At 37.3% G+C, this 27,955-nt stretch overlaps 1 protein-coding gene across 2 annotated transcripts in view; it reads right to left on the reverse strand.

Moving 5' to 3' along the window:
* The window catches only part of thsd7ba (thrombospondin, type I, domain containing 7Ba), a 159,626-nt gene that overhangs the window by 38,404 nt on the left and 93,267 nt on the right, over positions 1-27,955 (reverse strand). For both annotated transcript variants that reach the window (XM_019268917.2, XM_019268915.2), the window contains exons 9-14: positions 23,692-23,883; positions 20,430-20,661; positions 15,245-15,360; positions 14,013-14,145; positions 12,695-12,798; positions 4,050-4,241 (exon numbers count right to left, since the gene is read on the reverse strand). In XM_019268917.2, coding sequence (XP_019124462.2) covers positions 4,050-4,241; positions 12,695-12,798; positions 14,013-14,145; positions 15,245-15,360; positions 20,430-20,661; positions 23,692-23,883 — 969 coding nt within the window. The remainder of the gene's footprint in view (positions 1-4,049; positions 4,242-12,694; positions 12,799-14,012; positions 14,146-15,244; positions 15,361-20,429; positions 20,662-23,691; positions 23,884-27,955) is intronic.

Raw genomic sequence — 27,955 nt, forward strand, 5'->3', positions numbered from 1 at the left:
GGTTGATTGAGGACAGCTAGTGCAACATCACTTCACTTTGACAACTACATTACAGGCAATAGCACTACATAGGCCAACAAGCACCACAAACAATCTGCATTTGAGTCTGCAATATTCAACTTGTTTTAGCATTACACGTTTGAATGAAACATAATTGAATAATTCAAAGTCATCACAACATTTGGTAAGCGGATGTAGCACTGTGCAGTCTGCTTTCTCTCTGTAACCTGAAAAGCTTCTACAAACGTGGAGTGAGTGAATGCGGTTTAGCTTATTGTGAAACAGCAAGGCCACTGATGAATTAGCTTGACAAGGATATCAGTGGATAGACAAAAGTGAATAGTGAAATATCAATATGAACCTTTCCTCCACTTGATTGGATGAGTGCACCACACTGTAGTCTGTCACTGATCTGACTGCAATTTTTTTTTAAATGGAAAGGAGAAAAAAAAGTTTTCTGGTCTGGATATTGGGCACAAAAGATGTTTTCTGACTATGAGGTTACTAACTAACAGGATCATTTAAATTTCAGAGCAGTAGATGTTAACATGCAGAGGCAACTTGAAGTGGGTGTGAAGACAAACCGAGAGAAAAAACACATAAGAGAGTTTCATAAAAAAAAACATTCACAAAGTGAAATGTGTGCCAACACTGGTGACACAGCGTGACAAATAAAATTGTTTAGACTACATATATTTTCTACAGATTACAATGTCTATAGTTCACATTACATCACACATTAACAGTCCCAGAACAGTTGACACTTGTGTCATAAAAGAGCAAATCTCTATTCTCTTATAGCCCACCTCTCCTGTAATATAATGCCTGCTAATAAAATCCATGTGCTGTGAGATTGGTGTATAATAAATTCCACAGAAATCCTCTCCCTGCACTCCTGCCTAGTGCTATACGTCCAGTTGGTATAGCTTCTTTTTCCTACCTCTCTTCCAAGTTTAAGTGGATTTCAACCAGTCAATTACTCAATCAGTCTTTATTTAGATGGCACAATTAAAAAAAAAAAAGAAGAAATACAATAAATTAAATCAAGTACTATCGGATAATTTAAGGGAAGATACAAAACTGAGCAATGAAATCACAAAACACGAATATATCTAAGAGCAAAGATAAAAATGAACCATAAAATAACATAAAATTAATTTGGCTCCTCGCAGCAAATTGACCATTGACACTACAATATTTGCATGAAAGGCCAGGCTAAGCTGATACAGGGTAGAGCTTAGTCGGAAAAAAGAGAGTTGGAGCAATTTTGAATCGCTGAATAACAAAGCTGGATAGTGTAGCTAAACCATTTATCTGCATTTAAGCTCTTACAAATACACACACACAAACTCTGCTCTCTGATCTGTGGCAGAAATAATTCTTAACGTTTGAATACCCATATAACAGTCAACATGCTGCTTGAGAAAGAAATTAGCCACAACTCAATACTTGTCAAGAAAGCGATGGGAAAAACATTCATGCATTCATCTTTTTTTTTTTTCCCCCCATGTCAAGTCATCCTTTATTCTGACAGGAGACAGATTATAGCAGCATCTGCATGAACGTGTATCATTTAAAGATCAAATAAATCATTACCCTATTAATTTTAAGATATCAGTATAATTAATATAAACAAACTAGAAGACTGGCATCTGCTGTGCGGTTTTTCAGGGTAAACAGTTACAACAAGTTTTCCGAGCTCTTGACGAGGAGTGGGCATCATAATTGCAACAGTAACAAACTGTCTTTACTGAAAATGAGGTCTTAATTTTCTGTTTTGCTGATGAATGATAGAAAGAGGCTTTCACACTTCTTCATCATACTGCCATCCATTTATGTATCAGTTAAAGATGACGTATGGTGTTCAAAAATTTTTACTTGCAGAACTTCCAAATATGCAAAGTGATGTGATTCCCACTGTTACATACATTTCATTTCATTTCACATACTTTCGGGAAGTCGTAAGTTATTTATTTGAACTGGTTTGGGAGTCTATCCCATCATGCATAGAGTTGATTTTAAGTTCTTAAGTTTATTGTTATATTCTATTTTTATTTTACAAGCAGCAATTCTCTGACCAGTCCATGAGATAACTACTTCATGACAGATATGTTGTCTGTTTGTAAGAAGAAGAAGAATGCACATAAACAGACAAACATATTTACACCTATATTCAATTCAAAATCATCAGTTCGCCTAATCTGCATGTCTTCTTGAGACTGTGGAAGGAAATTGGAGCACTTGGACTAAATCCACATGGGATAATCATGCAAATTCCTCACAGAAAGGCAACAGCCTCCCTGTGGACTCAGATCCAGAGCATCCTTGCTTTAAAGTGACAGTGCTAACAACTGAGCTACCAACTGCTGTCCTAATATAACATATATGTGACCTATGCATATACAATATATGCTCTCATTCATGCAAATGGGTCAACTGAGTCTCCAGCTTTACACAGTATTTTGGACGGAAGCAAAAACCAGACAGACAAATAGAGAACAATCACACAGGCTTCTAAGGGAGACATTTAAATACAAATCCGATGATTTTCTTGTGTCTATGTTATGTGTGATGCAGAGGGGAGCAGGTCGGGGTGCCGGAACAGTAACACAGCGCTGAGGCCTGGCTGCTCATTTCATATCTTTCTTCTTTCAAGCCCTCAGTTTGTTTTATTTGTAAACATACCACTGTTATGGGTAATAAGTGACATGATATGAGGGAGGTTGTTAAATTATGACAACAGAAAAATTATATACACAAAACTCAGGAACGCCTATCATAATGTGCTCTGTGCAAACTAGATAATTATACTCCTTGTGTTGTGTACTTAGTCCAGCCATGTATTAGTAATAGGCTGTAACATCCTCACTTGGCAATGTTCTCTCTATGAATGTGGTTGCAGCAGCTACGTATCTCCACTTTTGATCATTTTTACTGTTTTCTGTATATAAGCATATATTATCCTCCATCTATGGTCAACATTTAGAATCTTATTGGCCAGTGAAAAGATGTTTTGTTACATCACGTATGCAGAATAAGATAGAAGGAGCCTTGCATAAATAATTTAGTTTTGAGTTTTGAGTCAATGATAATGATAATGATAAAATAGCTTTGATTAGGCCGATGTGCTATTTGGAAGCATGTAGGACAGCTTTGCTACCGAGCAGGACATAAGCTCACAATCTACATAAATACATTTAAAATATTAAATGGTTCACTGATTACTGTGTAACACACATTTTCATTTCCACTCCTAATGTTACAGACAGTGTTTTAGGTTTATTTTGTGGGATCCAACTCAGCTGTATCATATAAACAGGCCTTGGTAAGCTGCCAATTTCCTTAACTACATTTTAGATTTTAAAACCCACAGTGCGTTTCTTTTTCATCAATTTACCTGACAGACACATTTAAGGAAGTGTAAAGCTGGCATAAAATAGTTAAAATACTGATCTATTAGGACCATTACGACCCTCTGAACACGAGCACAAGTTCTTGCCAAATAAAAATCCACCACTGAGCTAAGGCTGATTTCATGTGTTGGATTCTAAGAGCATTATAGAAGGAGACAGGGTATGTTTACTACAACCCCTCCGGCACTGGATCAAATATTCATGAAGACAAATAGTATCCAGGCTGGTCTGCAACCACAGCATGTAATTCAGATTTTTGCCATCTGCACTGAAATAAGGGATTACAAGCTGAGAGAGCTAATTTAAGACCTGACATAGCACTACAGGGACAGTAGAAAGTTACAGTAATAGAACCAGAGCGAGAAAAGAGGTTGGATTCTTGTATATATGTCACAGCACATGGGCTTTTCAGGAAGTTGAAAAATATGCTGCACTTTGAAGATGAAGGAATGTAGTTGAGTTACTTTTGGAATTAGTGTACAAGTTGGCTGCTTTAGGTTCTAGGTTAGTAGGTTCTAGCAGAGCTAGAAACACTGGCAGATGGAGATGTAAAGCAAGATAAACAGCAACCAATGTGTAGCATTTTTTCCAATCAATGTGAGAATGCTGGTAATGCCTCACAATCTGTGTCTTTACCTGTGAGTGAGCGCTTGCGACTGCGGGAGCTGCCACATCCAGTGCATTCAGAGAACTTGGACCACGCAGTTAGAGTGCAGTCATCCTTGCAAGCCACCCGGCACTCTCTGATCTGAGGGGGCAAGGGGCCAGCCCATCGCAGGCACTCTGTCATATTGGCCGCTTCACCACTCTCCTCAATACAACTGAGTCCTGTAAACACAGGGGGAGACAAGGATGTCACTCCAATTATACAGAATTGAACAGCATCTCACCAAGTTAGGTCATTTAGGTCAGTCATTGGTATTTTCAAGAACAGGGAGGGGGGAATTCTTGTTTGGTTGAATGGTCTCAGAAAGAAATGGCAGCTACAGATTGATCATTGCTTAAGTTATGAAGAATATGCTTGTGCAGCTATCATGTTAAGATCTGGCGGATTGATAATTTAATCTTCATGCACATCACTTTCAGGCTTGTTCAGATAACTATGGTATACAGTATTGAATAAAAACAAGGCATTCATAATGGAAGCTAAATACGTTTGACATAATGCTGCACATCTAATCCGAGTATCAGTATCTGCTCAAGCAGGAATACAGACATCACAGCCCAGTACTGTAGCTGCAATATGTGCCTGTGTGCATGTACAATAATTAGAACACACAGCAAGACCAGATGGGTTACTAAACAGCTGATCTATCACTCTGTTTTTCTTGAGGGACATTTTCAGTCCAAATTTCCCCTGAACACATTGTTTGTAATTCTTTCATATCTCTTACATCAAAATGAAAAGTATCAAAGAAATAAGGCCACTCTGTCAGAAAAGACGGAGCTAGCTTGTAGAAAGGAAAAAAAAAGAAAAAGGCATAAACTTTAATACAAGCTCAGAACATGAAACAGGATCGATATTTGAGGTATATCAGAACCACTACATGATAGAGCAAAAGCATGCCTTAACAGGAAAATAGTGCAAAAGAAAAAAAAAAAAAAAGGAGAAGAAGAAGAAGATGTGAGAAATTTTGCATATCATGTATGTTTTTGTGAGAACCGTATCCAAAGAATACTACAGTGAATTTCCTGACACCACAGGTTCCCTTTGTAGAGTAGATGATTTGATTTTGGAGCGACTTGCTGCATATATTTCCATACTAATAAGGGTTCATATGACAACATCTGGTGTAATGTCTCTGCTTCAAGATATGTATTTTTTTAAGACCTTTGTGTAACATAAATATTTGCTTATGATGCATTTTTCTTTACTTAAACCTCGCTGCGTAGAGCAACACATAAACTTTTTGTTTTATAATGTAATAATCTGCCAAGCATAACCTCCCACTTCATGTCTCAGACGCTGTGCTTATTTTGACAAAAACTGAATAATGCATTTGTACTGTGTCTCAGCATTTGATAAATTGTGCTGCTGGGTCTAATGAAAGGCTCAGCATGCAAGTTGGGAATGCAACAGATCTAAATTTCCATTAACAACAAACAACAAACCATAATGCAATGAAGCATTTTGCTACTGATTATTCCTGGTCTCTGTATCATTTGTGGAGAGGATTACATGTTCATTTGTGTTTGTAAGACAGGAAGCTCACACGAAAGTCAAAAAGAATTTGCAGAATATGAATAATGACAGTAATGTTTTGAAACAAGTGGCACACTTAATTCAAACACTAACCAGTTAAAGGCATTCCCTAATTTCTAACATATTATGATATTTTGCATGGTACTTGGCATGGATGTTTGCAGGAATAATCATTTGGAAAGTGTCAGAACAGTGATCCAGCCTTGGCTAGGAGCGAAGCAACATCATTTGGAAACCTCAAAAATAGTATTAATCCAATAATCTGAATTAAATGAATGAATGATTAAATGATTAAATGAATAAATTAAATAAAAAAGAGCATCCAGGCGCAGCACACGGGACATGATACAGGACCAGATACAATGTTCTTTCATGGTCACTCAAGGTTTTAAGTAAAGCAATGTTACCAGTGAAGGAAACTTCTCCTCCCCCAACATGGCGATGTCTTTGAGGATTCACTGATATACAAACATGCCTTTAATCCATTTTATTGATTTCTATTTGACTTTTAAATTTTGCCCTCTGACAAAAACGGTTGGGTTTCTACATGTCTGCAGAGAATGTGTGGGATGGTGATTTACATACAAGGCCTCTACAAAGGCACTGAAAGGGAGATGATAGCTATTACTGAAGAGCATTTATGTAACATTGAACAATCATATAAAAAAAAATCTTTTTATTTTTCAGTGTACGCATTAAGGTTAGAGAGTGATGATGTTGTGATGAACCTTCAAATGTGAAACCTACGTTCCTTTTAACAAACCTGTTTGAAAAGACAGCGAAACGTTAACAGCTGCTGCAGTATTAGTCTAATTAGCACTACTGTGGGGATAATTATGTATCCCAGTTGACATTTAGTTCTGTCCATTTAACTCGAATGGTGTTCTCTTTTACACCACCTACTCCACCAGTGGCAACCCCATTCTGTCATTCCCACTGTCTTTCTTTAGCTGAGCCCAGCACTGCTAGTACTGACATTCTGATTTTGAACCGTATGCCATCCATTTTTAACATAATCATTTCAGCCTCTGGTTGCCCAAACCCATTTTTGTGGCCTTTCACATCATCTCCTCTCACAAGTTTTTGTCACGGTATCTCCTCCACTGACAGAAATCATCTTTAATTATATAGTTATTCCGAAAGGCCATTTGAAAGGACTAGCTTTGAAGACGATTGTTGCACTCCAGAGTTTTTAAACATCAGTTGATAGCTTTTATCAATCTGGCCCAGAACATGCTACATTTTCTATGATTACTTTTAATACTAGGATTTTCGTCAACATAAAAACCCTCCTATTAAATGTAATCTTTATGTTCATTCAGAATTATGGCTTGTATACTGTTCTTCTATGTAATGCCTTGGGAAGAGTAATGTGGATTGGATTCATCATATTCATCATTAAGTCTCATTTTTCCTGCAGCAAAAGATCATCAGCATGACTCATCAAAACAGTTCTAATTCTACTCAGGGAGGGATACAACACATCCAGCTGGTTACAAGCCACAAGTTGGCAGAATTTAGATACAGTGTGTTGTAGTTAAATCTACTGGCTCATTGCACCCTTCAGGTTACCGTGTACAACTTCATAAATGCTTTTCAGAGGTGCATGTTCTGTTTTTCTTTTTGGAAAGGGTTCCTCTCCTCAAATCTCGTCTTATCTAGAAACGTCTCCTATCCATGGCATATACAGTCAGGATATATACCAAAACTAAGGATGCACGATATCGGCATTAATATCGGTGTCGGCCAATGTTAGTAATTTTTTTCACATATTGGCATCAGTCAGAGGGAGGGGGATTGGGCCATGTGGTATTTGTTTGGAAAATGTGACAGTGTCAGACACATCAAATGCAGCAGAGGATTGTGAGGTGTTAAACTGAAGAGGAGAAAAAATGTCAGCCGTGTGGTCATTTTTCACAGTGTCGAAAGAAGATACTCGAAAAGCAGTACAGTATGCAACACTTGCAAAGTCGAGGTAATGCGAGTAGGATACCGCATCAAGTCATTCAACACCACAAATTTGATATGTCATTCGAAAAACTGCCACCCAGAAGTACACAAACAATGGCAGGAAGGTAACACTGCTAACGTTAGCCAGCAGGCAAAAACAAAAGCAGCAGCAGCCACGGTTGGGAGCCCAATACAGCAGGTACTCGACCAAAGTACCAAGAAATTTGCCAAGGACGGCGCAAAAGTGCTTTGTTTTATGGTAGTCCTGTAACCTTGTTATTTGGAAGTAAAATAAAGGAAGGAAAAAAATCAGTTTGCATGATTTTCATTCTGTACAAAAATGTATCATCTCAGAATCTTTATTTATTTTTTACTGATATCTGTAAATATTGGCCATAACAGCAATGTTAATATTGGATATCCATATTGACCAAAAGTTTCATATCGGTGCATCACTAACCACAACCCTCACCTCATTTCACACTTGGTCAGACATTTGCATTCATTCAACATTCAGCTTTGCAGCCTTGCATAGGGCCAGACACACACTGAGATGGGAGACAGCATTTACTCAAGCCAAGGGTATATTGGCTTTGTAAACCACAAACCCAATCACTTGCTTGTGTCTGATTTGCCCTGATTCTAACCTTACAGTATGCAGTATACTTGGGCCAGTGGAACCGGCAATCTGTTCCTGATTGGCCTGAAAATCCATGGTCACTATTTTATCTGCTATTTTCTTTCTGTATCTGCTATTTGAATGTTCCATTATCAGTTGTGATTTACCAGTTTCCCAGGGCTATACAGTTTTTCTACTAAAGCTTCCAATTTTCAACCAACACCTCTGTTATACTCACAGAAAAGTCAACCTGGCAACCAAAATGATGTTTACCTCAAGAAAAATAAAAGAGTTTTCTACAGTGGTTGTGTGCCTGGTGTTGACTCTCAGTAAAGTTCAGCCAGAATGTCACTGAAGATACTAAACCCCAAAACAACTGCAGGTAGAGCTGTAATTAAGGGTAGAACAATACGGTCAGCCCAAATGGTCAGTTCATGGTTTAATGCATTTACATCTACCACCTCGTATAGATGCAAACTCTATTTTCCAATGCAAATGTTAGGAAATCCTGTCATTCAGAGATATTTGGAGTCAAATTAAGTCAACGGAAACATGTGAATGGGGAACAGATGTAGATGTAAACTAAAAAACACAAATATAGGCAGAGGAGAGCTGTTAATGTTGTAACTACAGGAAGAGTTATATTTAGCTGTATGACTACAGTACATGAATGCACCAAGGTAGGAGCAGAAAAAAGGAATATTCAAGAACCTGAGTTTCCGGTAAATCAGCCTGTCTGAACTGTAACACAGTATAAGTAAGCAAATGTCAGAGCAGTCAGACAGAAAACACTTCCACTGGCTGTTTGTGGCTGGAAGACAGACAGACATAATTACACACAAAAAAAAAAACAGCACAGTGCTGAAACATAGGACTTCATCTTTATCACTATTTATGATTCATAATTTAATCATTTATAAATGTTTCATGTAATAATTAATTCCTCTAATGCACAAATGTGTTGATTCCTCCAGCCACTATCTATACCTGCTTGTCTTTAGAGCGCTGTGGGCAGGCACACACCTACAAGCAGGTTAATGTTCCCAAAAAAACTAATCTGGAGACAAACCACGTATGTGCATTATTTGTTGCTAATTAAGTATGACCTATAAATGACATAGGAGTTTGATATACAAGAAACGCTGATAAAACTTTTAATGAAAACCACATTTATAGTGCATTAAGGGGGCATTCATATTAAAATATGATGCATTCATAATGCTTTAAGATTACACTCATAAACACACATAATGTTTCCTGATGCACAATAATAACATCCATAAAACATTATAGACCTTTTCCACAGGAGCTATTTTGACATAAAATTGTCGGCTCAATGGAAAGTCTCTGCTGCAACAAATGAAACTGGACCTTAATTAGTATCATTGGAAACAACTGCACTGACCCTACTATTTCATGTCAAAATGTATGCTGTGAAAAAAGATTGATGGGTGCGATTTCTAATAAATTATACCTTGCAGTGTCTTGTGGATGCCCTTGACTAGTTATAAACTAGAGGTTGAGTGATGGGGCTTATGATACATTACGACTACCTATACTCACTTATACACACACCTTAACAATCAACTGTAGGAAGGACTCATAGTGTGCTATAACAGTCCATAATCTTCATTTTACTTAACACATACAATGATAATTTGACAAAGATAAATGACACTATAACTAGTCAAGAGCATCCACACATCTTGTCACATCTAGATATTTTCTGACTGTTGACAAAGTGCATCACAAAGCATTATTTGTTTTTATGATAGTAATCATAAAGGATTAAGAATGCATTATAATTCATTATGAATGCCCCCCATGCACTAAAGATGTGGTCTTCAAAGAAAGTGTTATCAAAAGTTTATCAAGAAAAGTACAGCAAAGTTTGCGATGAGCATTTACTGTAATCAATGTGAGTTTATAGTGATGTATTGTTTAATAATTCATTCATATACTGCTTTGAAAATATTAAACATAACATATGTATATTTAAGTCTACAGACTTAGATACTGTATCAGTCGACATAAGAAGCTACTGAAGAAAAATGCAGAGGAGAAGTTGAGAGTCAGCATATATTTTGCGGTGAACAGGATGAATGTCTGGTGCGATAATGCTGCACAACTTGCTTGTTCATATTCAGTTTCCCAATGAAGAGAAATATTTGAATTAGATACCATCTTATACACCCTTGCCACTGCTGTGAATCCAGCAACTACAGCGAATACAGAATGTATGGAGAATACAACACATTGTTGAATATGTATACGGTACTTGAAAATCTCAAAGAGCAAAATCAGAAAAGCACGGCGTCTGTATGAACACAATAACAGTAAACAAAGCTCCATCTTCACCATATCATCAGCAGTGTTAGGATCTAATTTAGATTACCTTGTGCTGAGTGATAGCATATAGAGAGTTCTGGCAGGGCAAATCAGTGCCTTTAAAGGTCTTTGAATGACATAATTGTGAAACCTATGCTAAAAATGATGTCATTAAATCTTTGATATGACCTTATTCAAAGTTGATATGCCCCTAGTATGCCTCTATTCCTAATTATTGTGCCCTGATTATGCCCAAATTTGACATTTATATGTCATTTTCAGTAAATTGGTTCAGCCATCTACTGAGTAAAAGAAAACCCTAGATGCATTCTTTGTTGCTTAAAATCTTTATTTAAGCTCTGTATACCGACTGCAATTTCCAGACTCAGACTTCAGTTTTTGAAATGTCACAGGTATTTAACTTAGTCATTTTCTAATCATATTCAAATTGGAAGCTCTAAAGGTCAATGAGGGTTGCTCTTAACCTGGAAACACTACACACACACTTCTCCCATCCTCACCAGAAAGACACAAGGCTCACTTGAGAAATGTCAGTCATAATTATACTAAGAAAACTGAGAAAAAGTGAGAAACAAAAAGAGCAGAAAGTACTAGGAAGTTTTCAAGGCAGCACAGAAAGTCACAGAAAATTTCACTTGAATCGCATCAGTAGATTCGAACAGCAGTTTTGGGGGATTTATAGGGACATTTCCTTTCCTCTAAACGAGTCTGAAATTTTCCAATTAAAACTCTGGCTTTTTAACGATTTGGGCCAGTGGCAGTCGTTTTCACAGCTGCACAAAGGACAGTACACAGGACTCTGCATAGTCCAGAAAACACACAACACATCCACAGACTCACAGAGCACCAATTATGTGTGGCAGGGACATGATACAAGGCATAAGATATGCTGCCAACAGTAATGATTGTATCATGATACAGGTAGTTCTGCAATATAGGACTTAATGCATGTAATCATCAGAAACACATTAGAAAAAGTTGTAGAACTAAAAAGAAAGAAATCCCTATCACGGAAAAGCACAGCAGTGGAGTGGCATCAGTTCTGCTCACAACGGCAGAGAGGAAAACACAGCAGCTTAAAAACAGCAGCAGAGATAAAATGTCAGCCGTAAAACAATATTTTAAAGTAATCACTGACCTTAAAAATAGCTAATTATGTTGCCAGTACTCCCAAATAACACTGGCAAGTCAACAACATATTCAAGTACTTTATTCAGTGCAGCTGCTGATTCACACACAAGCATCCAAAAAAATAACGTGATATCTGTACCAGTATATTGATATATTAATATACAACACATTACAAATGAGACACTGTATATTATTCACCTAAAACAGTTGAATAAATGCACAAAAGTCAACAATTCACAGTTCTCATCTAGTGCAAATCATGTGTTGGTATTTTGCTCGGAAAACATTTTAGGTTTAAGATTTTAGAGCGTGCATTTATTTGTGGAAATGAAAACATTTTTATGTATTAAAGGGGAAGCAAGGTTCACTGTTTACAAATTACAAATGACACAGTATATTTCTTTGGATTGTGAATAATTTGTTTATAGCTTTGTTCTTGTTTTGTTACATTATTAATGGAGTGTGTTCTGTGAGTGTTTATTTTCATTGTTGATTTACGGATTATAAATCGCAAAACTCTCTCAATGTCAGACTTTATAACCCATGATTCTTCAGCCGTGAGGCAGATATTCATCATTTCATCAAAAAAACTCTATTAAAAGGGCACTGTGGTGTGAGCCAAACAGGTTTCTAAATTGTTGTTTTGTTTTTTTTACTTTATTGGGCAAGTCGGTCCACATGTCTGGTGTGTATTGTGTGTAACAAAGCAAATTGTTTTTTTCAACCTGTTGCCGAGACGTGCTAGAGGCTGTCAGACTTGCTGCATTCATTAGTAAGAAACCCATGTTGTGTTGAGATCATCAAGACAACGGATGGAAAGGTTCATCTTGTTACACTCCCTGGACAAATTGCCTTTTTCTTTTATGTTTCCATCACTTCCTCGTTAAAAGAGCAGTTCTGAAAGGGCTATTAGATCTCATTAAACAGGGATAGCAAATAGACAGAAGAGCAAAGTGTAACATAGTTAATATAGCAGCAGCTGACAAGTTTCGAGAATAGAATAGGTCAGTAAAGAAAGCAAAGACTTGCCTCTTGTTTCTAAACCATTTCCACATGTTTCGCCTGGTCCAGATAATCCACGTCGAACAGAATCTGGAACCAGAGTACAGCTGTGCCACTTGTGTGTCCTCCATCTACATGGAAACACAAAGACAGAAAGACTTCAAGCTTCATACAACAAATATTTAGTTTAGCTATCACTTAAGCAACCCTCTTAACAAACTTTATACAGTCTAATGGCTATTAGAATAATAAGTAGGTAGGTAGGTAGCGACTGAAGCCCTATTGTTTTCTATGTTTGTTTGTTTTTGTGTTGTTTAATAATGTTTGCACTCCTTGTTGTATAAGTACAACCTGGTATATAGGATCAACAGAAAAAGAAATGGTCTTAGTTGCCTTATTATGATTTTGATGTTGATTTGTGAAACATTTACATATTCTAATTTGCGAACTGGTTAACAATATCCAACCAGTTCTGTAGTGAACCTAGAGAAAACAGGTTTTTGTGATTTGCATGATCTTGAGTTATTCATTACAGCAGTACACAGCATCAATATTTTTTGGATTTTATCAGCATTTTAATAATTATTCGATTTTTAAAACTCAATCTAAAAAATAAAAAAAAATGAATCCTCAAATACGAATTAAAATAAAAACTAATAAAAACATCGTACTAGCTCCAGTAGGTCTACTACATATAAGTTTTTTCATAGATATCTACTGTACAGGTGACACCAAATATGACCAAATGACACCTCATCATAATGCTATGGTTAAACATTTTGTGTAAATTACAGTATATAACTGTTATGTACCCTGTCCAAACTAGTCAGAGCGTTGTTCGTCTGTAATATTAGACTTGTTTAAATATGGCTTCTTTATTGACCAATATGCTGCATAAACATGCACTGCTGCTTTTATCTAATTATAGCTTGAAATTATAACCCCAGTCAATAATGTTCTAATTGGGTGTTGCTTATCACATTAATAGCATTAACTTAATCAGTGATGTTCAAGAGTTGTATAAATGACCCTGTTATATTATAACAGTATCATGATAACAGTTTCACCAGACTGCTTGTGGCTTTTCTTTCCTGCTGCAATACAATTTGTGTCATTCAGTATAAAACGCAGTGATGTTTGACAATAATAACACTGTAAGCAGCATTGGAGTATGTGTCAAATGTCATGCTTTATGATGTTAATGCTATTATAATTGCACATACATACTGTGCATCTCAAGTATCTTACAGGATTAATGCACCATTGTGATTATTCAGAAATCGGTTACTTCTCACATTCTGCTATTATACTGCGGACAGTTGTTGGTTATCAATTGTCTTTTTACCTATACACTGGACATACAGGAATTGATTCACACTCTCTCTCTTCATACAGCGTGTCAGGACACTCTTGACCTCCATTAGCAGACCTCTGAATGATGATCCTGTATCGAGACTGCGTGGCGGCAGTCGCGTTATCTGTTGGACATGAAACACAATCTTCACAAAAAGGCTGCGGTCGGGTGGCAGATTAGTTGCACAGTTGGATTTAAGTGAATGTTTTTCTGGAGGAAGAGAAAGTAAAATGATGATACTGAGACAAATGGCTGACACATATAGTCTGGGACACCAAATAAATAGAGAGACAATATCGATAGTGAAGCCTAATATCTCGAGGAGATGACTAAAACACAAGTGGTCTCAGAGTTGATGTGATCCTGATTAGCTTGCCCTTGTGGCTGTGATGTCCTCCACTTCGCTGCAGTCTGTTTTTCGGACACACCACACTGTAATGGCTTCATTTGGCTCATGCGCTAAGGCTCATTACACAACACTAATTACTAAACATTGGAAATGGTGCAATTAAGAAAGTGATTACATCATCAGTGGACCCAATGGACTACAGCATATTTACAGACATGAGATGCTTGCTCAATTCTTTTAAAAACAATTACATACTTTTTTTGGGATTTCCAAGATAGTTACAGTACACACATTGAAAGACATTAAATATCCATTTTCCTCTCGATGTATCAGCTTAATGTAATGGACAGTTAGCACTATCATTTATACTTAAATGTAATCATTGAATACACTAGAGACACCAAGGGAGGGAACATTTGTATGACAACATTGGAGATTTCTAACCTCTGGAGGCATGGTTGTACTATAACATGTTTTAAGTGCCTCATACATTATAAGGGAATTCCTCATACTATGTTTTGATACTTTAACTACATAAAATAACCAAATTATATATGTTTTTAATTTTACTGATCAATAAAAAATGGAAAATAGTAAAAACATATAGTTTTATATTGATAGTTGATTGATTGACTAACCCTACCTAAACTCAAGTTGCTCAAAGAAAGTAAAATGTAGGTGTAAATGATATGAAGTTGATAATAATAATAATAAGCATTGTTCGGGTTTTGATTCTTCTTCTACATACAGTATCACTAATTTATCTTCACGAAAATGTTTTCTGCATCACGGGTTGATGGATTCTTAGGAGGTTGTGGAGCTATTAGACAGGCATCACTCAAGTGAGTTTATAGAAATTCATGAGAAGAGTTACCTGGCATACAGGTTGATGGGCAGGCTGTCCATTCACTGAAGGGTGTCACAATGCAGTCCTTCTTGCAGGGGAGCAAACAGGGTCGGACGGTTTCTGGACGAGCAGAATCTGAACACCTAAACATACAGACAAACAGTTGTCTTAAATTCTCTTTATCCCCCAGGCGATGAATGATAAACGTCCTGAGTCTGGCTGGTAACAGGCCAGTGCAGAGAAACAACTGCCCCGTCCTTGACATCACACATCTCCCCACAGAAAACATGACTGATTACATGTCCCACTGCCTGCACACTCAGGCAAAAGGTGGATAAATATAAAAATTTACAGTTTTCTCACACATTCAATTGCTTCCCAGGGTACAAATATTGCTCTATGAAAAGAAAAGGCCTCCCGCTATTTTAGTGCATAAAGTGGCCGTATTTTATGGTTCGTAATACAGGGTCAGTTTTAAAACCCAATTATCTTAAAGTTGCACTAATAAAAATGTTTTATATCAACAATGGATATGTGTAGTGTGAGAGGGCTGGCTTGTATCAACCAGCTCTGTAGTTCGTCTCAGCTTGATGGAGCTTTTAAGTCTCTTTTGGATCGTTGCGTTAGATTTTTATCCCACAACTTCATTCTCATCAACACTTCTGAGCCATAGAAGGGATCTGTTTTCAGCTAAAAAGGTCTGACAAATCCACTGTACACTAGCAGCCCATCACTAAACAGCAGACAGACAAAGATGGCAAACTCGCTGGCAAACAAAGAGCTGAAGAGCCTGATATTTTTCACAGAAGTTGGTGGAGACCAATACAGATCTAAATGAATGCTAAAATACGTAGTTACATGCAGTCAAACTGTAGTCAAATTCATTGTAACAGGAAAACCCACAAAACACAACAACCCAACAATGCAAAGAAAAAGGATACAATCTACTCAAGACAAAAACATAAGAGTTATAACCTCAGGATAGCAGTCCACAATCAGTTATAGCATTACTGAAAACACATGCAATTAGTTTTAACGCATTTTCAAATAAGCCAAATAAAGACAGAGAAGGAGTATGTACAGGTTAATTATTCCAACTGGAAGGAGTCCTAAGCATAGAAGCTTTTGACCAAAGAGGAGCAAACCACAGGATCTGATCAATTTGAAGTATATATCATTACAAGCTAAAACCAGAGAGTTACATTTGAAGATGAGTTTCTGTCCTGTATCAATGACCATTGTATAATGTTTAGTTTGACTGCACAAGTTATTAGCTGACAACTAAGTTTGTAAAATGTTAAACAGCAACTTCCGCATAAAATTAAACATGACAATCAGAAAAAAATAATGGTAGCTCATTAAAAAAAAACTAATAAAAAAAAACTGAAGTGGTCCTACAGTTAAACCTTGAGGCACAGCTTTTTGCTGAGTAAGTAAATCTAATTTACAAAGATTGCTTTCACTTCTAAAGATCAGAATTAAACCACAACAATGTATGCTGGAGCTTATCTAAAACAATTTAGTGAGCCACAAGGTTAAACGCTTTAGCAAGACAAATGAATAGGGCTCCTGTGAGATTACTACTACTGGATGCAAAGAAAACATCATTAGTAAATTCTTAGAGAAAAGTAGTTGTGAAAAAGTTTGATCTAAACTAAAATTGAGGATCTTAATTAGACACTATGTTCATTATTAAATGACAAAATATTTTTACATTTTTTGACAAAAGACCAAATAATTGAAACAGGTGTGTAAATATTGGGATTAAGAAGTCACAACCCATAATACCTTCACATTCCCATATAGTTGGTTACTCACAGATAGATAATGACAGATTAAACAAATGTGTCACTCTATTCTTTTTCCTAAAAAAAAGACATGAGTTCAGAGTTTATCCAAGGCAATTTTCTGACTTAACTTTTAAGTTTCCAGGAGATGTTAATGGGCCAGCTTAGTGAATTCTAAGTAGAAAAAAATCTTTTGAACTATAGATATCAACTGGATCCCAATTAAGTTTCTAGTTTGCTTACATATATCAGCTTTATAAGGTGATGTGTTTTCAGCTTGTTGACTACCCCCAGGTCACCAAAAAAATAATTAATGCAGCTTTAAGAATTGCTAATAGGCATTGCTTATCAATCTTGGAACCTATCGGCTATCTTCTGACAACAATTTAGCCTCTTGGGGCAACAGCCAATGTTTCTGAGCTCCTGGTGTAACAAGCGGCTACCTGGAAAATAGATAACAAATATCCAGGCCAAGACTTTCTCTGCAGTCTGATTAGCAACGTGATGCATTAGAATGTTGGAACAGATTTCTACTAATCTCTAAAAACAGAAATCTACATACAAATGGAGATAACTTTAAAAAAAAAGATAATAAAAAGCTAAATTGGATCAGGCAATACCCAGTACTTTCACCCTCTCTCTGCACAGACTGTTGCAACCAAAGCCCACCTAAATGTGACTACTGCTGTCCCCTCCCTGCCATATGAATCTGCATTCATATGTAGATATGTTTATAGATATTACTAATGAATATGCATATACATATATAGAGAGAGAGTACTGTTGAATGTTACATAATACATGGAACATTTAAACTGCTAAATGTGTTACCAGGACTATGTAGCTAACAAATTTAGTATCAGTTTAAACAACCATGTTCACATGTTCATTTATCTCCCCATATACATGTACAGAACAACCACAGTAGTCTTTTGTTGCCACCAAGGAGACAGAGTGTTCCAGAAGGAAAAATCAATCAAAGTCCACAGCATGGCTGCTAATTAAACCTGAAAAAAGTGAGGATATGCAAACTGTTTACCAATGAATCATCCCAGCTACACCAAGGACACCATTACACGGCATCACAGGCTTTTACCAATGTCTTCGTCTTAAAATAGAGAATGATCACATATGTCCTGTGTATTTAAGCTGCTACACATCCTGTGTAACATATCAGCAACATACCGTTTTGCTGTGTTGCGTTTTGTTGCTGTGCAACCTTAAGGTGTTGCGGATTAATACAGTTATGTAAAATCAAATAAGTCTCAGCTCAAATTACTTCATCAACAGGCAGCTAAACCCCTTCCACTCTCCACCAAATGCACGTACATACAAGCTACAGACATGTGAGTGAGTGACTTCCTTTTTTTGACAGCCAGATCCAGGTTTCACTAGAGACCCAGCATGGTGCCACATCCTTGCAACTGCAGAAAGCCAGCATGCACAGGACTGAGATCAAAGTATGCCAAAGCATAAGGAGGCAAGATACATAAAACCCATCTTTCCTCAGCTTTATCCCACCTCTTCTCTCTCCCTCTTTGCAGTGATGCATGCCAGAGGGCATGGCAGCAGCAGAGCAACTGGGGGAATATTGTGTGTTTCGCCAAAATTGAGGGAATCAGACTAACAGTCACAGCACTGTGACATGGATAGGGACATTTAATGTCTCTCACACATAGGTGATTATCTCCTTGAAATTCAATACCCTATTCATAATTTCTATACAAAATCAAGTTAAATACTTACACAGGTTGATATTTGAGTGACTATTTCAGGCCTTTTTGATCATACTAATATCAGCAACATGAATCCAGAAAATAATTAAAAACCAAATCTAATATAACATTTAACAGATACTTAATCTTTGATATGTGACAAAGGAAAGCAGAAATTAAAGTACAAATCAATTTACTCTTTTCCTGAGCTCCTCACCGATACCAAGAAATACCTACTAACCTTTCATTGAGCCACAGCTCACTGCAGTGATTATTGCTGAGCATGAAATGCTTAGATGTGTACTGACTGAAGTGACCCTTCTCAAGTAGCTCAACATCAAATATACCCAGGGAGCATCTGCTCCTGAGATGGGAATAATTTAGAAATATTAAGAACCTTTGTGTATTTTAAACATATTTCAGAAAAAAAAGTAGTAAAGCAGAGGAAATGGTCAATTCTGAACACTCATATCAGTCTTGGAAACATGCTACCATGGTATGTCTGTCTTCTGTGTTTAATCTGAGACTTGAAACATTATGCAAAATATATGCCGTTCTATGGACAAAGTCAAACCCTGATCACGTTTTACACTCTGCATATGTTGCTGCTGATAGTCAAAATTACCTATGATGAATAGCAACATGCACGGCTATGTGTTAGGTGCTGTTCCATTAAATTAAGGCTCTGCAGCTAGATATGGATACCAAAGGAGTGATTGAATTCACAGCATACTGTACAGGCGAGATGTGTTGGTGGAGCAGAAATGACAGCTTTCATTAAAGCCTGTGTGGTGGGAGATAGGACGTTCATAAGAAAAAAGCCTTTCTATAATCCACTTTATGGCCCTGTCAATAATATATTGAGCTAAAGAAGGGCAAACTTTGTGAATTATTTATAAATCTATCTTCCTGGTGTGGGCTATAACATCGTTACAGTGACAGCACAGAAGCCCTTAGCAGTGTTTGATATTGTATTGCTGAAAGAAGAGTAGATAATGGTGGAGCATAAGCATGATGAATCTCAGGTTCGCATAAAAAGAAATCCCAAACAGAAACAGAAAGGACTAAAGAAGAGCTAAATGTACAAATTTCTGCCGATATAATTTTGTAGTGCATCAAGTTCTCTGGGTCATTTGTCAGTAAGTAAAAGCATACAAAATTTATCTTAAAGTAAGACATGTTTGCAGTCTTAATACTTGAATGATTGTTTTGAAAGAGAAACATGATCACCTCTCAACTCCAACCTCATATTTTACAAAGCCCTTTAGCTCCTCACCCATCATTTTGCCATTCCTTTCTCTTGGGACCTATTTTTTCAGGTATCTAAAACTAGGCAACGCAGAAGGGTCTTATAGGAATAGAGCAAGAAAATATTCTGTTACAAAGATCCAATCTTGCACTTGCATAATTAGTCAAAAATAGGTATTTTTGTTAAACATTTTAGATGCCATATTGGAGACTTATCATTCTTGTTTGGTTCCTCATAGGTAAAACAGACTTACTTATTTTCTTTGACCAAATTTCATATTATTTGGACATATGTATACTAGGCTTTGTTTTTGTTTTTAAGTGAAGAGACTTAAGTCTTACATATATAGAAATGTACTGTATACATGTGCAATATCCCAGTATTGAGTGAATATTGCATTGCCACTGCATACAGTATACGCAGCAGAAACTAGATGCTTAAGATGTTGCAGGTCAGCGTACCTTTTGCTTATGACAGGTCCAACGTTCATCTTCACACAGTTGACTTTACGGATCTGAACACCCACGGCACAGGAATGGCTCCCATTAGAGAAGCTGGTTCCATTGAGATCTATGGAGGCATCCTCAATACAGGGACCCCAGGGTGAGGCCTCCCAGAAGAACACCATACAGGGATGGTCATTACAGACCCTCCACTCTTCCAGGGCTGGAGCAGCTGGACACTCCTTCCCTCCTGGCAACCAAAACAGTCAAAAACAGCATTCATGAGCAAGCAAAACTAGTGCTAGTCAAACAAAGTACCATTATTATGCAGTGTACGTGATTTACAGAAAAATCAAAAATAAATTTCACCTAAAGTAACAAGAGGAAGAAGAAGTTTAATAGAAGAAGAAGTGTCATGACTAATAAAGCTGGCTATGTTTAGGTTGTCTTGTGTCAATGTTGTCTTGTCATTTCCGGTTTTATTTTGAAAGGTAACTCTCCTCTCGTTTCAGGTCACTTGTCCTTCCTCATGTTTCACCGGTCTGATTGTTTCCACCTGTTCCCCATTACCCTGTGTATATATTGTCTGCGTCTCCCTTTGTCCGTTGCCAGTTCGTCTTGTCCTTTGTGCCAGAGAACCAGGACCTTTCCATAGCCTTGTCTCGTGCTCGTGTATTATCAGGTTTTGTATTTTGCTTTGATACTTTGCCTAGCCTTTGTATTTCATATTTTTTTTCCCTCATAAGAGTGGTTTTTCGTTTATCTTTTTAAGAAGAAGAGGAATAAAAGAAGAAAAGAATAACAAGTGGAATAGAAGAAGAACTGGAATAAAAGAAGAAGAAGTCGAAAAAGAAGTGGAATAAAAGAAGAAAAGTAGAAGAAGAGGAAGAAGAGGAAGAAGAAGAAGAAGAAGAAGAAGTTGTTGTTGTTGTTGCTGGAAGTCAAATGCCAATATTATCATTGACCGCTGGCTGCTTAGTGACAAAACAAATGTTTGTTCGGGTTGTAGAAGTTTGAATTACAAATGAAAAGTCACAGTAAGGTCACTTAAAGAGAAGTCACAGGCTATTTTAAACACAGCCCAAAGCCACACCAGAACAATATTTTCCAGTCCCTGGCAGGGACTGGAAAATATTGAAAGACTCAGTATATGACACCCAGTATGGAGGGAGCAGGGACTCCCTCCATACTGGGTGTCATATACTGAGTCTTTATTTGGACACATACCGTATAGCTCTATATTCAGTCTCAACGCAGTGTAACACAGAAGGCATGAAATCTGTAATTTTGTAGTTATTCATCAAGATGCTGTATGGCTGTGCAGTAGTGTACCACAGCAAAAATAATATCACAGTGCAACATTAATAACTAAAACGTGACTTTTTAGCTGTGACCAGCATCTCTATAACTCGCTCTGTCAGTCAGTCAGTTCACAAAAGTTCCCCCTTTGGTAACCACAGTTTTCACTTGAGGAGCTTGAAATTTGGCACAGAGGTCAAGTGTTTGCAAGCTTGTGTGTGTGAATGCGTGAACACACGGATGCATGTGTCTTCGCAGTTGCAGTTATTGCAAATTGCACAACTGTTGTATAGTTAACACCAGATATATAGAGTCAGGAACAATCACTGTGCAATTACCCTTTGACAAGTTCACATGTAGCTGTATTTTGTCACTGTTTAAATCTACATGTTTTTTGTTTTTTTTTAACCAATGTAGCACCCTGACTCTGTATGATCTGAGTGAACTTCATTAGTGTCATTGGTAAAAACCTGTGTTTACCCTACTATTTCATGTCAGAATGGCTGCTGAAAGTCTAATGAGATGATTTGAGATGAGTTGTACCACAGACTGAAGTAAAAACAGCCATATTGCCAAGTGCTCAAAATATATTGGAACTCCTTTAAGACTGTTGGAAAATGTGACTACCCCATGCAGCTGATTGACAGACGTGTGTGCAGAGCTGTAATCTGTAATAAGCTGTAATAAAAGGAAAACTTGGCTACTTCTTAAAATCTGGAATATAAAACATATTATGCTTTGTTTGCACTTTTGTTTAGCACAAAATTCAATATGTGTTATATCATGGTATTTATGTGTATGTACATGTAGAGGAAAGAGGAGGCAAATTCCTGGTATGTGTACACATACTTGGCAAGTAAAAATGATGTGACATATGTGATATATACACATAAATGTCAATGTGCGCATGAAACATACACATTAAGGGGTGTCCTGAGATTTAAAGATTATACATAATTTGACTGGCACCACATCGGTTAATGCAGGGTCTATACAATCTAAATGGAGGTAAAACAAGCAACAGTTCACATCAAGTGGGATCATAGGTGTGATCTAGTGAGTGGTAAGGGCCATAAAGTGAACTGCAATTCACAGAAGGGCTGATGAGTTTGTGACTGAACCACGACTTAATAAACACCTGCACCTTCCAGTCTGTTTTGTATTTTCCAATTATTCTATACTATCACACAGTCTTACAAATAAGCAGGCATATGAACACACACACACCCACACACACACATTTACAGGCCTTCTGTCTGCAAGCAGATAGCCAGCAACATGGTAATAAACAACAGAGTTTGGAACCTGGCTTAAGCTGTGAGATTCTTTCATCAGCTGTTATTGAAGATATGTGTTTGGTCACAGGGATAAATGGGTAGTAGCTGGCTGCCAAGACACTGCTGTCTGACTTAAAAACACTTGCAGTAAAAGAAGAGAGTTTATTGAGAAAGAGTCCTCAATAATGGATGGTCAACTCAAACCTCAAATGCTTTTGAGACGAAAAATATTAATAAGAATCTGTATGAAAACCTCAGAAATGACAGCCAAAGTAAACCCAGAGTGTTAAAAAGGCATTCTAATAAAGACTCAATGTATCTTTATTTTTTTTTATATGCAGAGTTGAGCTTTGAGTTCATCTATGTCTTTCTTAGTATATTCCCAATTTCCCATATTTATTCCCAGCATTATATATTCTGCAGTTTCTCCATTTTAAAAGAAAACATCATACAATTAGTTTCTTTTCTTACCATTTTCAATGTTCACACATCAATATTGTAATTTTTTTTTATGATAGTGTTTACTATTTAATTGATACCATGTATATCAAAAAATGAAAAACTGTAACTCACAGCTCTGTAACGTGTATAATCTGAAGCTAAAGCTACCTACAAGAAGCCATGCTACAGAAAATGGGAGAACAATAAACCATCCCAGTGGTGACATTTTGTTTGACTTAATGTCAGAGGGAACATTGCATTACCTTTCCCTGGGAGGGCCAACACTGTGCGAGTGCGGCTCTGTCGGCCCTCTGCGTTCTTGGTGGCACAGCTGTGTGAGCAGGGAGACCAGGAAGACCAGGAGCCAACCACACAGTCTGCAGAACAGGGTACCTCACAGGACACTTCTGTGGGGGGTTGGTCAGCTTCACAGAGGGTAATGGGCACATTTTCCCCTGAGAAAGGCAGGTTGAGATAAGAAAATTAATATTGAAACATGAGGGGTTTAAAATTAATGTAATGAGGCTAATTACACTTCATGTATCTGCTGACTATACCTCATTAGACAGTAATATTGATACAACTTTGTGAAAACAAAACAAACTTTGGGGCTTTATATAAATCCCAGTCAAGGTAAAGGATGCATGAATTCACCAGTGTATATGCGAAGGACAGAGAAAGACATGACTATGAATCTAGTCAGATTAAAACTTACTGGCCAATTTGTGCCCGCAATTAAAAATGCAAATGTAGATGAAGACAGATTGGGTCTGTGATCCCACTAAACAAACCACCTCCAGAGGTGAGCAGGTTTTCATTCTGATCACACTGAAAGAGAGCGTAAATACAGTTCACATGAAGTACAACTAGAAATATATGGACAGCTACTTTGACATGCTGTGCTTTTCTAAGGTGTCTAGTGTTTCAGTTGTTTACCTTTTTCTGAAAGGCTGTATTTTATTTTGAATGGTAGAGAGGGATGTGGTCCTGATGAGGTGCCAGGTGTGACATGGACGTATATCATGAAGGCATCTCACTGTTGATGCATGATAATGCCAGGTGTAATCAGTCTCAATCTAGATATAATTTGAATGTGAATGCCTGGTAATGCAGGTGCATATGGGACCTATGTCTGTAGCATGATGACGTGTTTTCTAAAATGATTTTTTTTTTTGCTATGTTGGTAAAGTTTGCCAAATGCAAAATGTTTTTGATCCTTTGGGGAAAGCACATTTCCTCCTCAATAAAAGATTTACACCAAACTTAAGCAGGCATCCATCTTAAGTGTTCAAAAAATTATATCAAACACAAATAGAATTTTATTTTATCTAAAGAAAATTATAAGACCATCCCATTGGTATTCTGAGCTAGTTTTAAAATCTATCCTTCAGCTTTCATCTTGCAGTCATGTTATGAAATATTTATCACAGCTCCAAATTAACTTTCAGGAGTGAAACAGCTAAAAGAAAGACAGAGTGAGAGACAGAGTCTGTTTCCTTTTTACTGTACTTCTATGATATTGTGATATTGTGTGATTATACACTAAATAGTATAATAAAATATCCTCATAAATGTTAATGACTGAAAAAAACCCTATAAAAACCATCCTCTGTTATTTTTTTGTTGTTGTTGTTGTTGGAAAAGAGTAACACTTTGCAGACGGCTACAGATTTCTCTAAGGTCTTTCTGTCCAAGAGAGAGAGAGAGAGAGATCAATTTCAGAAACAGGGGTGCCATCCTGATGTCAAAACAATGCCAGCAGCAGTCGAAGCATTGTTTTTGGATTTACGCTCACACACAGCAGTATCATTAACTTGGCTGAACTTTGCCACTACATCATGGAATATGGTTTAACAATAACAACCCTAGGGCAGATTTGTCATCAATTTGTCTTCTTTTTTTTTCTTTTTTTTCTCCGCTCTCCAAGCGAATACCCTTGATGCGAAGGAGGGCAGCGGAGAAAGCAAACGTAGGTATCGCCTCATCAGATAGATGTGAAAGACTCCCTCGAGGAGTTTGAAAACCTTTCACCCACAGAGTTAAAGCGTCAGAGATCTCCAACCATCAAAGTGGATACAGCAGGAAACATCAGTCTGCTCCAAGTAATGTTAAAATCTCGCAGGTCTCTGTGAGCCATGCATTATTCCTTTCATTAGTGAGAATACAATTGGACATAAGATAGAGAACTTGCCAGTTAAAGTTGACAAACTATTCTCAAGCTTTGGTACAAGTGAGATCTTGTCACCCTCAGTATTGACAGTATGTATCTACAATAGTATGGGATGTGAAGAAATTACATACTTTACGATGTAGTTACTTTTATGGAGTACAGTGAAATGACCCTCTGAGAAAATTACTTCTGGCCAGGTAGAAATAGTCTTTATAATTATATAGCAAAAACGCCAAGTGAGCAAAGATCTGAAGGCTGCAGCACTTGAATAGGAATTGTAAGTGCTAATACTTTACATAATTGTTTTGAACTGGCAGGGTGATTTGAAGCTGTGGGAAATGTATTGTCTCCGTTCAACATGGCTCCCACCCAGGTAATTATATCAGGTGTGCTTTATACAAAGTGAGCATAAAAGGAAAAAAAGTGCGAATCAACCTTTGTGGCCGACATTCAGAGGGACAAATGCTGAGTACCGTATAGTATCTTTACCATCGATATAGTTTCGGTGTAAATGTTGCAGAAATAAGAGAGCTATTTTGCACTTGGAATGCGGAAAAGGACAATGAGATACAGTAAGACAAAGTTTTAAAAAGTTTAAATGGTAACCGCAAAGTTAAAATTAAACAGGAATTGAAATACATTAACAACAGAACACACATTTTTCACTTTTCTCTGTAAGTCAAGAAGCAGATCCATTGTTGAACTAACAGTAATACCATCTGATTGGTTAATGGTTAAAAAGTGATCCTGTTACAATGCACTTTTATGACACAATATAGTACCCAAACTGGGGTGATCAATGTTGTCAGGACACGGAGTGATGCTATGTATGAGGCTATGCTGATATGTTTACAACCATAGGTTTTACATTAAAGAAATATGCAGAAGAATATGGAAGTGTGCAATGTCATGCATCATAGAGCATGTTTTCCTAGTGCTGTGTGTATTTTTTAAGAATTCTTTATTATTGCCAAAGGTAGTTGTATTTGCTATCCTTTTACAAACAGCAGAAAATCAGTAATTATTCAGCTATCGTTCTGTTTCAAAATCACAAAGGACTAATGCATACGTTAACAAACAAAACCAACAAACGACTCACAAAGCTTTGCCTGCCTGGAAACACTGCCTAAAGGAAAATGGTATGATAACATGAATCCAAAGTCACACACTTGTGTGTGTGTGCGAGTGTGTATGTGGGAGACTACATGTTGGAGGGGGGGGTTCTGCAAATAGATGGCTGCCCTAGGGGTCCTTTTGCATTATTAATACAGGAATCTGTAGTTGGGGCTCTTACTCAGATATAATACCACTGCCTCCTGCATACAATTTCAACATGATTTCTATTCTGCTCGCCCACTCACCAATTAATCTTATTCATTGTTATTATTCAGGTAGATATAGAAAAAAGACTAGAAGGCCTCGCCTTTGCTTAAAAGTTAATAATCACATCCACTCTGTGCGGGCAGCTTTTAAGACAAAGCTGGTGGGCAAAAGCAACAAGGCAAATTGGGCAATATCACTGTGAATATCAAAGTAGGCTCTGACAAACTAGCCTGGGTCACTAATTAATGTTTTTGCTGTAATGGCCTGTCAATCATGGAACTTTAGAATTACATTATAAGAGACAGCCACACAGTCAGGTTTAGGGCTGACTTCATGAGTTCATCATCGGCTAAATATTGCTGACCAGTCGAGCAGAGATAGTTCAGGATGATGGTAGCCATACTGCTGAGTGATTGTTGCTGGGTTCTGAAATGTCAGGGTGTCTGTAGCTTTGGCAAGGTTAGCCAGCGTGCTTCCATAAGGGGTTAAATCTGTCATGTCAGCTGTCAGTCACAGGTGCACCCAGTTTTTTTTTGTTTTTTTTTAGTCAGCAGACTCTGTGGTTGGTAGTTAGTTCTGGCAATAGGGCTGACTACTTTGGCATGAATGGTCACTGTGCTGTGAGTGGGTGCTGTGGATGCTGTCAAAACAACTTTATGAAGCCTAGGGCAAAGAAACCTAGTGAGTTAGGCTAACACTGCTTTTTTTTATTATTATTTTGCTGATAGTTTACAGCTCGATAAAGTTATTGTGGAGCACAATAAGTACCCATTAGCCTCCCTGTGGGAGACTCCAAATTACTGTTGACTCATTTTGCAACAACTGTAGATGCACTTGCTTCCAGCTCCAAACTGCATGTACGGCAACTTCTTATTTACATGGCTACCTGACGATAGCTGTATTCTATAAGGCTGAAGATAGCATGGTTTAAAGTGTGAAAGCCTTATTCTCGGCATGAATGTCACTGTATACAGGAAGGGTTTGTTAATTGGACAGAACAACCTAACTCTCTCTGCTGCAGCCACCTGACCTGT

The sequence above is a fragment of the Larimichthys crocea genome, chromosome XVIII (assembly GCF_000972845.2).
Source record: "Larimichthys crocea isolate SSNF chromosome XVIII, L_crocea_2.0, whole genome shotgun sequence".
NCBI classification, from domain to species: domain Eukaryota; kingdom Metazoa; phylum Chordata; class Actinopteri; family Sciaenidae; genus Larimichthys; species Larimichthys crocea.